The sequence below is a fragment of the Lactuca serriola genome, chromosome 8 (assembly GCF_051521515.1).
Source record: "Lactuca serriola cultivar US96UC23 chromosome 8, Lser_US96UC23_V15, whole genome shotgun sequence".
Lineage (NCBI taxonomy): Eukaryota > Viridiplantae > Streptophyta > Magnoliopsida > Asterales > Asteraceae > Lactuca > Lactuca serriola.
This window is the reverse complement of record NC_136415.1, coordinates 79,738,137-79,749,101: the sequence shown is the minus strand read 5'-3', so window position 1 is coordinate 79,749,101 and position 10,965 is coordinate 79,738,137. Positions and strand designations below refer to the sequence as shown.

The following is a 10,965-nucleotide window of genomic DNA, read 5'->3' as shown; positions in this document are numbered from 1 at the left end:
CCCATACGCGTATCAGGGAAACCATGACCTCTAGGGTTGGGTTGAGAGAGTTGGTTCCCGGGATAGTGGGAAGTGTCTGAGATTTTGTGGTGTTTTTCAGTATGGAGATTCCGAGTCATGTTAGGAATGGATCCGGGTCAGGATCGGGAGCAGGAGAGGGAGTTCCAGGCGGGTCAGTACCGCCCGAGGTTATTGGTCAGATGAGCGCGTGCGAGTTGGATGCGAGGATTCGTGAGATCCTGCGTGATGAGATTGTTGCGTTGTTCCGGGCTGAGTTTCCGGAGCTGTTTGGGTCGATCAAGACCGCCATGGTTGAGTATTTTGATGAGCGCTATGCAGCTCTCACAGAGACGGTTGCCGCCGCGGCTACAGCGGCTGTAGCAGCGGCAAGGGGAGGAGCTGGTTGGGGCTTTCAGTATCAGGACTTCGATAATACGAAGCCTCCCACCTTTGATGGAGTTCAGGACCCGATTGTTGCTATGAGATGGTTATCGGACGTGGAGGGGCGTTTCTTCACGTGTTCATACCCTGCTGATCAGAGGGTGAGGTGTGCTCTGAACCTGTTGAGGCTCGGGGCGAAGGATTGGTGGAGGTTGACCACGGGGTCATATTTAGATGCGCAGAGGGTTGCGGTTTCATGGGATCAGTTCAGAGAGATGTTCAGCACTCGTTATGTCCCGCAAGTTGAGAGGCAGAGATTGGCTCAGGAGTTCCTTGAGCTGGAGCAGGATTCGGAGTCGGTGACTGAGATCACCAGAATGTTCACTAAGAGGGCGATGTTCTGCCCAGAGTTCGCTTCAGAGCAGGCTCAAATGTCTCGATATCTGAGCATGCTCAAGAGGGACATCAGATAGTTTGTGTCTACGCAGAGGTGCGAGACCTTGTTGGAGTTGCAGGAGGCCGCCAGGCGGCATGAGTTAAAGATTGAGTTGCAGTTGCGTGAGCTGAGGCAGGCTCCGGTGCAGTCGCAGCCGGCGCCGAAACGGTCCAAGACCGTTGATGCTAGAGTGGGAGATCTGAGCAGCCACACTTGTGGGAAGTATGGGAGGGGTCACACCGGATTTTGTAGGTCCGGTGGTGCATGCCGCAAGTGCGGAAAGGAGGGGCACTATGTGAGGGATTGTCGGTAGTCAGCGCCGGTTCGGGATTTGAGGATTTGTTACCATTGTCATCAGGTTGGACATTTGAGGATCAACTGTCCACAGCTTGCTGCAGGACCGGTGCAGGCTCTAGTACCGGCCACTTTGAGGATCACAGGTGGAGGACAGGGTGGAGCGGAGCCCCCAAGGGCTCAGGGTCGTGCTTCTCAGCTTACAGCAGAGGAGGTCAGAGTAGTGCCGGATGCAGCTGCGGGTATGTTTCTTCCTTGATGTCTTGTTATCTTGTGATTATTGTGGAGTATTGTTTATGTGCTAGTATCTTTGTGTGGTTCTTGGTGTGGTATTCGTTGTTCTTTGAGGGTTATGGCATGGCTATTGGTTAGTACTGGGAATTTCGTGGTTATCATCTATGAGGGGTTGTTAGTGGAAACCTGGCATTGGTCTGAAGGTCGGGTAGCATATGCTTTCTGGGGAGTGGTTAGCTACAGATTGAGTTTCTTTCGAGCGGGTTAATCAGTGTTGATATGGGATTTTGTTAAGGTTGTTTATGCTTGTGGGAAGCAGTCCGCGTGTAAGTGTTGGTTTTGTGCAGGGTTGTTTTGGGTGGTCGGTAATGGCGACCGGTGTTTGATAGTCAGTGCTACAAGTGGGGGAGAATTGGAAAATTCTCCGGAAGATCGATGAGCATTTAAGGGTGCTTAGCTGTTGGGATTCAGCAGTGTTCTGTCAGCCCAGAGTGTAGGCTGGTAGGAGCAAGTGTCGGGCATGCTGGGCGGGATACAGACCTAGGGCATTTTATTATGGAGGGCCTGGGGATCAGGTCGGGATCGATTATGTGTGATGGAGATGGAGTTCGGAACCCCTAGAGGGCTAGAATGGTATGCACGGGAGGATTTCCCGGAGAGATAGCTCAGAATGATGAACCTTCCCCTTCAGTATGTGCTCCAGATCAATCTCCCTCTCCCTTGCCCTGGCAATCATGGAATCCAGGGTGGGGCAGGCTGAAAAACTGACATGCTCCCTGATATCGGCTCGTAGCATGTCATGGTAGCGGGTCCTCCTCATGTCCTCATCACCCGCACACTGGGGCACCAACAAAGCCCTCTCCCGGAACTTGGCGGTGATCTCGGCCACAGTCTCCGTAGTCTGTCTTATATCCAAGAACTCCCCGGTCAGCTGCTGGAGCTCCACAGCTGGTGCAAACTCGGTCCTGAATCGGGTCACAAAATCTGACCACGTCATAGCCTCAATGGTTGGAGCTCCCAACGTATCACCAATCAACTCCCACCAATCTCTGGCTCGATCCCTCAAACACCCCGCAGCAAAACGAACCTTCAACCCCTCCGGGAAGAAGCTCGTCAGCTGTGTAGATTCCATATTTGCGATCCATCTCCTAGCAGCAATGGGGTCCTTCACCCCATGGAAATCTGGCGCACCACTCTCTCTGAAGTCCTTAAAGGACAGTGTGTGCGTATTCGCCTGGCTAGACGCCAAATCACTCCTGAATGATCGGACACGATCCTCCATCAAATCGATGATCCCTTCCTTGATCGACCTGAAGATGACCGGGGTCGACTCAAGGATACCTCTCGTGATCTCCGACGCGATGAACTCGCGTAGCCCGCCATCCATGTCACACCCCCAAACCAGACGGTGGAAACGTCCGAGGGCTCTTGTGACTCGAATTGAATACCATCACAATGAATATACATGAATCATAACATAATTCAACACCATGCATTGGAATATTATAACTGATATTGTTTACATTCGGTACATTGTCTTAGACATTACAATTCCATAACATAAACTGTCTGATAGATAATTTAAGCAAAACACCATGACATTTCCTGATACTTATTCTTCGGCTTACCTGTTACCTGGGAATACAAGTTATTTTGGAAAAACGTCAACATATGAAATGTTGATGAGTTCATAAGTAATGTTATGGAAAAATGATTTTTGTGAAGTTTGAAAACCCCAGAAAATCTGATATTTTCTGAAAAGAGTATTTGTTTATAAAAAAAGTGTGAAGATCCATAAATATGCTTGTCGATTTTTAAAACATGTATAATTGTTGAACTTTGTAGTTTGTATACATCACATAGGTGAAAATGTTGAACTTCCCGGGAAAACCCGATGTTTTCCCAATACGTAAATTACATGACTTGTTTATTGTTATACCGATACGACGAATGTTTTGATTACCTAGGTGACATTGGATTAATTAGGGTTCATGAGTTGTTACAATCACGCATTAATGAAAATGACTAGTTTATAACTACAGGTTATGAACGACCCTTAAGGCGTCGTCCGTACTACTCACTTAATCCAACCACCCTGACTTCTCTTGATTAACGCCACGAATCTGTTTACTTGAATTCTCATAAGCCGGTCAACCGAGGAGAAAGGAGGGTATGAAGCCCTCTTTTACTTCCATGAGTTATTCCAGGCTATCGGGAATGCGAAAGACACTTGGCCCAACTCGCATTTGACTTCTCGACCTCACTAGCAGTACTAATGGACCACTAGGGCCCAATAGCACAATAGAGCCATTGAAAGTCCTTTTACATGGAGTTGGGTCATAGGAGGCTCATTAACACGTAAGCGCGTTCCCTTCGGGCCCAAAGATCATGTTATTGGGCTAGCAAGGCCCAACAAGCACGATTTGAAACTTTCAAGCCCAAAGTTTGTATGTTGACTCATCATAGTTATCGCGTGTTTAATGAATTACTTGGGTTATTGATTTTTTTTGTTTTGTTATTGATTCGAGACCGGATCAATTCGTTTTGTAACGATATTTGTGGTTGAGAGTATATTTGTTTTTCCATTTCGTCGGTAGTCGTGGATCTTGTATTTTGTCTTAATAAATTAATTTGTTTAAAAGTAAGATTTTTACCTTTTCACAACCTTTCTTTTATAAAAATAACACTTTTAGTCCTTTATATAAAAGAATTTCATTTTTAGTCCTTAAAACATTTTTTTGACACTTTTGTATCATAAACTTGTTGAAAAGACATTTTTAACCCAAAATTTATTTTGTAAACAACTTTAGCCCTTCCAGAATGATGTTTTCTCGGTTAAAACCCCCAATTTCGTAACTTTTACAGTTTTGGCCCAAAATAGAAAATGTTTACATTTTTTATCCTTTTTGAATTTGAAAAGCATTTTTGACCTTTGAAATAGTTTTATTTCACTTCAAATCACCTGTTTTACAGAGAGTTACATTTCCAGCCCCTCAAACTTGTAAATTTCGCATTTTGAGGCTTATTGGGCCGAAAAGCCCAAATCTAGCCCATTAAGTTCAAAATTTACATTTTAAGTCCCTCAAAAATGTTGTTGTTCAGAAAAATTATTATAGAAACTGTTTGGACCCTTTTGACCCTCTAAAAACTATAATTTGTCGGTTTGTACCCTAAGTTTTGTATTTTTGTCAATTTAAGTCCTAAAATGTGTTTTATGTTAGGATATGTTCATCTTAACCTTATAAACTATTTTTCTTGACATGATTAGTGTATAATAGCTTAAGTTATGTTTATTTCCTTTCTCATGCCTTAGATCACAGTTTTTACATGCTTTTTGATAACATAATCAACACAAAACACATGATATCACCCATATACATGCATCAAATCACACATAGCATACATTTACACATAGATCTACAGATTTTCTTGTATTCTCCCCCATAAAACTCATAAAAACCGAAAAGGAAGGGGTATGAAACTCACCTTGAGTTTTGATTTCGGTTTTGAAGAAGATTAGAAGAAGTTTGATGTTAGTTTTGGCCCTAGCAAGCCCTCCTTTGTTGATCTCGAACTTAGAGGGTTTCTAAGAGAGTGATCATGATTTTTGCATGGGTTAGGAATAGATTTTTAATAACACAAATAATCTAGATCATAGATCCATGCATGATGTTACCTTAGATGAAGAATTTGTGGGATAATTTCCTTGAAGACTCCCTAGATCTCGAAAATTTTGGAGAGAAATGAAGAGAGTTTCTTTGAGATATTTTTGAGTGAAGTGTGTGTGTGTGTGTGCTTGGGGTTCGGCCGAGAGGGAGAAAGGGAGAAAAAGAGAGAGACCTTGATAAGATATTTGCTTGGAAATATGGGTTGCATGCATGGAGACCCAACAAATAAAAATGAGGTGGCACAAAGGTCAACTCTTCCTTTTCTTTGGGCTTGGGCCGAGAATGGAGAGGGAAGAGAGAGTTTTTGGGCCTTAAAGGCTTAAGCCCAATTTCATGGTTATGCTGAGTGATTTTTGGTCCTAATAAATATAAGTGTGATTTTTATGACCTATTAGGGCTAAATTAGGCTAGTTATGGCCCAATGAGGTTCATTTAAATATTTTGTTTCATTCTAGGCCCAATATGGCCCAGAATATTAAAATAAATGAAAGTGGGTCCAATTAGAGCCCATTCAAGAGTTCTAAGCCCAAGATATTCCAATTGAAAGCTTATTGGTCCATTGGGCCCAATAAGGAAATCCTAGTCCAAAATGGACTTAAACAAGGACTTCTAGGGTTTCCAATTATTTGTTGACTATTTGTAGTGCTTGTATGAAGTGTTTGATTGAAATTCTGTTGTCATAGAGTAAGCATCATGCATGATTTCATGTTTTTGATTCATAGTTGTCATAAGTGTTGTAGTTAAAAGGCACCAAAAATTTCTAGTTGTGACATCATCCCCCTGTTAGAGGGAATTTCGTCCCGAAATTCTTTTGAAATCTAGATTTGAGAATGCTAGAATAGATGAGGGTACTTTTGCTTCATTTGATCTTCGCGTTCCCACGTGAATTCTGGCCCGCGCTTCGCATTCCACCGAACTTTCACGATCGGAATGCGACTTTTCTTAGTATGCTTCACTTCCCTGTCCATGATTTCGACTGGTTCTTCAACGAACAGGAGATTCTCGTTGATTTCAAGTTTGTCAAGGGGAATGACGAGAGTTTCATTGGATAGGCACTTCTTTAGATTGGAAACATGGAACACGGGGTGTACACTGCTGAGCTCACCGGGTAACTACAGTCTGTACGCCACTGGACCAATTCGGGCAAGAATCTCGAAAGGTCCAATGTATTGTAGGTTCAGTTTTCCCCGTTTTCCAAAGCAAATAACCCCTTTCCAGGGAGAAACTTTTAACAGCACTCGATCCCCGACCTGAAACTCTAAGGGCTTTCGTCGTCTATCAGCATAGCTCTTTTGTCGGTCGCGCGATGCTTGTAGTCGAGCTATGATTTGAACTATCTTTTCCGTGGTTTCACGTATGATCTCCGGTCCCGTTAACGTCTTTTCTGATGTTAGTTCCCTTGCTAGCTGGGTGTCGCCCACCTCAGCCCAACACAACGGTGATCTACACTTACGTCCATATAGCGCTTCGAAAGGAGCGAATTTGATGCTTGAATGGTAACTGTTGTTGTACGAGAATGCAACTAAGGGTAAGTGGGTATCCCAGGACTTCCCAAAGTCTATCACACATGCGCGAAGCATGTCTTCAAGCGTTTGAATGGTTCGTTCGCTTTGACCATCCGTTTGTGGGTGATAAGCATTGCTCATGTCGAGATGAGTTCCCAGTGCTTTCTGAAGTGATTGCCAAAAACGTGAAGTGAACCTACTATCTCTATCTGAGATGATAGACACTGACACTCCATGAAGCCTCACAATTTCTCGAATGTATATTATTGTCAGTCTCTCCATCTTGTAGGATTCTTTTATTGGCAGAAATGAGCGGATTTCGTCAGTCGGTCAACTCTAGTGGTGTCTTTACCAATAACCATGGTGGAAATGGGAAGAAGACGGATGAACTAGGGCTGGCTACAAAAGGAACAAATAGAGAATGGAGAGAATGGAGCGGGAAGAAGAGAGAAATCAAGGATTTTTATTTTGAATCCGCTCTGATACAATATGAGTGAGAATGAATCATTGTCATTCTATTAATATACAAGAGGTATATATACACACACATACAACATATGGCCCAAATATACAAAGGAATAAGGGCCTAAAAGGCTACAGAATAAGTTAATATATGTAGACTAATAAACATGAATAAGAATCCATGGAGATAGATAACAGTAAATATGTTAAAGTTGAAGTTATTTTGAAAATAAAAATTAGGTATAAAACTGCGGAAAAAAAAGAGACTTAAGTCTTTTATAGAATAAATCCAATATACTTGTCGATAACCAGCTCTATCAATGATATAACAGTAAATTTGTTAAATTATGGTTTTCCTAAGAAAAAAAATACAAGTCTAAGTTTCAAACATAAAAACGAAAAAATATATGATGATTTTTCTAAGGAATATACACAAAAATTTAGATTTTGGTGGGTAAAAAAAAAATATCCCTCTGGATTGCTTTATCACCATTTTACCGGTGATAAAGAGTGAGACACCATTTTGGTGTGTTGGATGCCGTGCGCGGTTGGAGCTTAATCTCATATTGCTGTTTTGCCGGTTTGGGTTGGATCTGCCGTAAATAAATATTTATAATAATATTGTAACAATAATGAAGTACTATAATTCCGGTTTCTATATATGATATTGAAACCTCAAAGAGACCCAAGCACATTAAGAAAGTAGCCATGGCAGCCTGCAACACGAACATTCTAAAACTAGTCTCTATCATCTTCTTCCTCACATCTTTCTTCTCCACCGGAACCCTAGCTCAGTGCAAGGAAGAAACCAACAACTCCTGCAACAATAAAACCAAAGCTCTGCCATTAAAACTCATTGGCATTGCTTCAATCCTCATTACCAGCATCATCGGAGTCTCTCTCCCTCTTGTCACCCGCTCTGTTCCCGCCCTCAGCCCTGACCGAAGCCTTTTCATCATCATCAAAGCTTTCGCCTCCGGGATCATTCTGGCCACCGGATTCATGCACGTCTTGCCGGATTCTTTCGGCATGTTGAGGTCCAGTTGCTTGGCTGAGAACCCATGGCACAAGTTCCCGTTCACGGGGTTTGTTGCTATGTTGTCTGCGATTTTCACACTCATGGTGGATTCCATGGCTACCAGTATGTATACTAAGACGAATAACTCAGTCTCAGCCGAAGCTGATAAGGTGGTGGTTGCCGGAGACCATGAGATGCCGGTGGTGGAGAGTGGCGGTGGACATTTCCATGGACACCACCAACATGGTCAAAGGGGCTCAATCGGAACACAACTGCTACGGTATCGCGTTGTTGCCATGGTTAGTCTTATTTCTCATGCACATTCGAGTCTTGCCATCGTTAATTCCCCTTTCATTGCTTTTTTTTTTATTTGAAGTTTTTGTTGTTCTTCTTCTTTTTTGTTGTTTTGTTTTTTACATTAATGAAAATTTTGTTTTTTTCTACTGTTGTGTGGGTGTAAATTAACGTAATTACATAGTTGAGAGTAGAGTGTTATCCTTTCTGGTTTTTATAATTGAACTACTTGTTGGATAGAACGTTTCCAACAACTGGTGGCTTCCATGATCATATTCCTAAGTTAATAAGTGGGAACTCCGAAGAATAACTATATACTCTACTTTCATTATGATCAATCCTTCAAAATGGACAACATATTTTTTATACTCATAATGTTAACGTATTTATTTTTAGTTATAAAACAACAGCCTACTAATTACATTTCCTTTACAGTTATTGTAATATATAACATGAAACTAAATATTGCAAAATACTTACAAGTTTCATGTTACATATACATTTTACACCTTTTCAATAACATATTATTTATACACGTTAAATAACAACAAATTTAAAAACTTGTAAGTAAATTACTCATAGGTCAAAAGTAGTATACATTTTCCAAATTTTACTACTATATATAGTAGCAAATAAAATACGTTCTTAAGAAAAATATGCTACTATATTTTACGATTTGTTCTCTATACCAAATTTAGAATATTTCTATTTTTGAATTCATGGATATAGGTACTCGAGCTTGGAATAGTGGTCCACTCGATAATAATCGGGTTAGGTGTTGGAGCTTCGAATGACATTTGCACCATCAAACCATTGGTTGTAGCCCTTTGTTTCCACCAGCTGTTTGAAGGCATGGGCCTTGGTGGTTGCATCCTTCAGGTCCATAAATCTTTCAACCCTCTTACTATTATAAACTTTCATAACTATATACATTTATGATAATCCACGTTTAACTAGGCCGAATACAAAATGATGAAGAAACTCGTAATGGTATTTTTCTTCTCAATGACGACTCCTTTTGGGATTGCATTGGGGATCGGGTTGTCGAATACATACAAAGAGAATAGCCCAAGCTCATTAATCGTTGTGGGGCTGCTTAATGCTTCCTCAGCTGGTCTCCTCATCTACATGGCTTTGGTGGATCTTCTTGCGTCTGATTTTATGGGTCCGAAGCTACAAGGGAGCATTAAGCTCCAAATTAAGTCGTATGTTGCAGTGTTTCTTGGAGCTGGAGGCATGTCTGTAATGGCGAAATGGGCTTAAGATTTTACAAGCATCAAAATCAGTTAGATTGTTCATCTTTTGAATAGCACTTAGGTATGGCTAATTAGCAATTAAAATCATTAATCTCGGTTATTCTCATTTGAAAACTTGTATGTGGTCTAGTAAATTAAGTTTGTAGTCACTATTGAACTATATACCTTAACCACGGTGACATTAATGGCAGCAATCATTGTGTAGGTGATCACTTTATGTAATCTCATCGATCTTTTTATGTGACTTAATTACGGATATATCAACGATCCATGTGAATGTGCTATTGTACAATGAATTCAGGCCACATTATTTGAAGTACCAAACCTCTAACCTCTTCTTGAGGTTAATTGGAAGGTTATTTGGAGGACCCCTAGGGATCATAATCAACCAAATATACTATCGATTCAACAATTGAAAGAATTTCTGTTATTCAGATAATTACATTTGGATTTTAGTTATTAAACATATGTATAACTTATATATTGGACAAAACATTTAAAATTAAATTAAAATTCACTCTAGCACTCTACACGAATTAATTATATAGGTCTATAAAATGTTTTTAAGTCGTTGCTAATTGATGGAGATAACATCATGAGTGTATGTATTTAGTATGTACAACCCTCATGTATTCGGCTGATTGTTTGTATAACCTTGTTAGGCTACTTGTAATGCCCAATATAATATTGTGTTATTAAGGGAGTGTTTGGATAAATAGTTTTTAGCTTATTAGTTTATTGCAGTGGGAATAAACATTTTTTTAAAATGTATTTAGATTAGCTTATTACGGTGGGAATAAGCAATAAGCCATAAGCATTTTAAGTGTTTGGCAAACAAAACAGTTTATATGAGTAAAATGACTAATAAGCAATAAGCAATAACCAATAAACAATAAGCATTTCTCTCCTTGCTTATTAAAATAAGTTTATTTTGCTTATTCCTACCGCAATAAGCTGATTTTTAAAGACTGCTATCCAAACACTTAAATTTGTTTATTGCGGTGGGATTAAGCAATAAGCAATAAACAACCTATTTTTTCCCTATCCAAACACCCCCTAAGAGATATCACATTGATGAGTAACATCCTGTTTTCACTTTAAGATTATTAAAGAATAAGCTTTAGTCTTTAAAATAGTTAGTAAAAATCTATTACGTTTAACCAGTTTGTTAATAATGAAAGTTGTAGTAGAAGGAATTATGAACCCATTGATATAAAGAATGTTGAAATCGGAGATCATATGATAAAGTTATGAATTTTAAAGTTATCAAGAAAATAACATGATACTAACAAATTAAAAGGCAGTTGGCCACACATAATGTTGCCAACCACCCAGCTACCTAGATTAAATGCCACCTATGTGCATTAACGTTGAAGGAGCAGGTCTCCTGCAGGGGTGCAACACGAACATCTATGGG

The 10,965-nt window shown here is 40.4% G+C and overlaps 1 protein-coding gene across 1 annotated transcript; it reads left to right on the top strand.

The window, feature by feature from the left end:
• Window positions 1-7,647: 7,647 nt before the first annotated feature.
• Window positions 7,648-9,799, top strand: LOC145068653 (putative zinc transporter 10). Its single transcript, XM_079015655.1, has 3 exons — window positions 7,648-8,297; window positions 9,022-9,171; window positions 9,250-9,799. The coding sequence occupies exons 1-3, from the start codon at window positions 7,689-7,691 to the stop codon at window positions 9,553-9,555; spliced, it is 1,065 nt and encodes a 354-aa protein (XP_078871781.1). The 5' UTR covers window positions 7,648-7,688; the 3' UTR covers window positions 9,556-9,799.
• The last annotated feature ends 1,166 nt before the right edge of the window (window positions 9,800-10,965 follow it).

What these genes read in the sequence shown, in the direction of transcription:
- LOC145068653 (XM_079015655.1), top strand. Translation starts at nt 7,689, where the DNA reads ATGGCAGCCTGCAACACGAACATTCTAAAACTAGTCTCTATCATCTTC. An exon ending in GGTATCGCGTTGTTGCCATG is followed by an intron (nt 8,298 to 9,021) that starts GTTAGTCTTATT and finishes TCATGGATATAG; the next exon opens with GTACTCGAGCTTGGAATAGT. An exon ending in TTGGTGGTTGCATCCTTCAG is followed by an intron (nt 9,172 to 9,249) that starts GTCCATAAATCT and finishes ACGTTTAACTAG; the next exon opens with GCCGAATACAAAATGATGAA.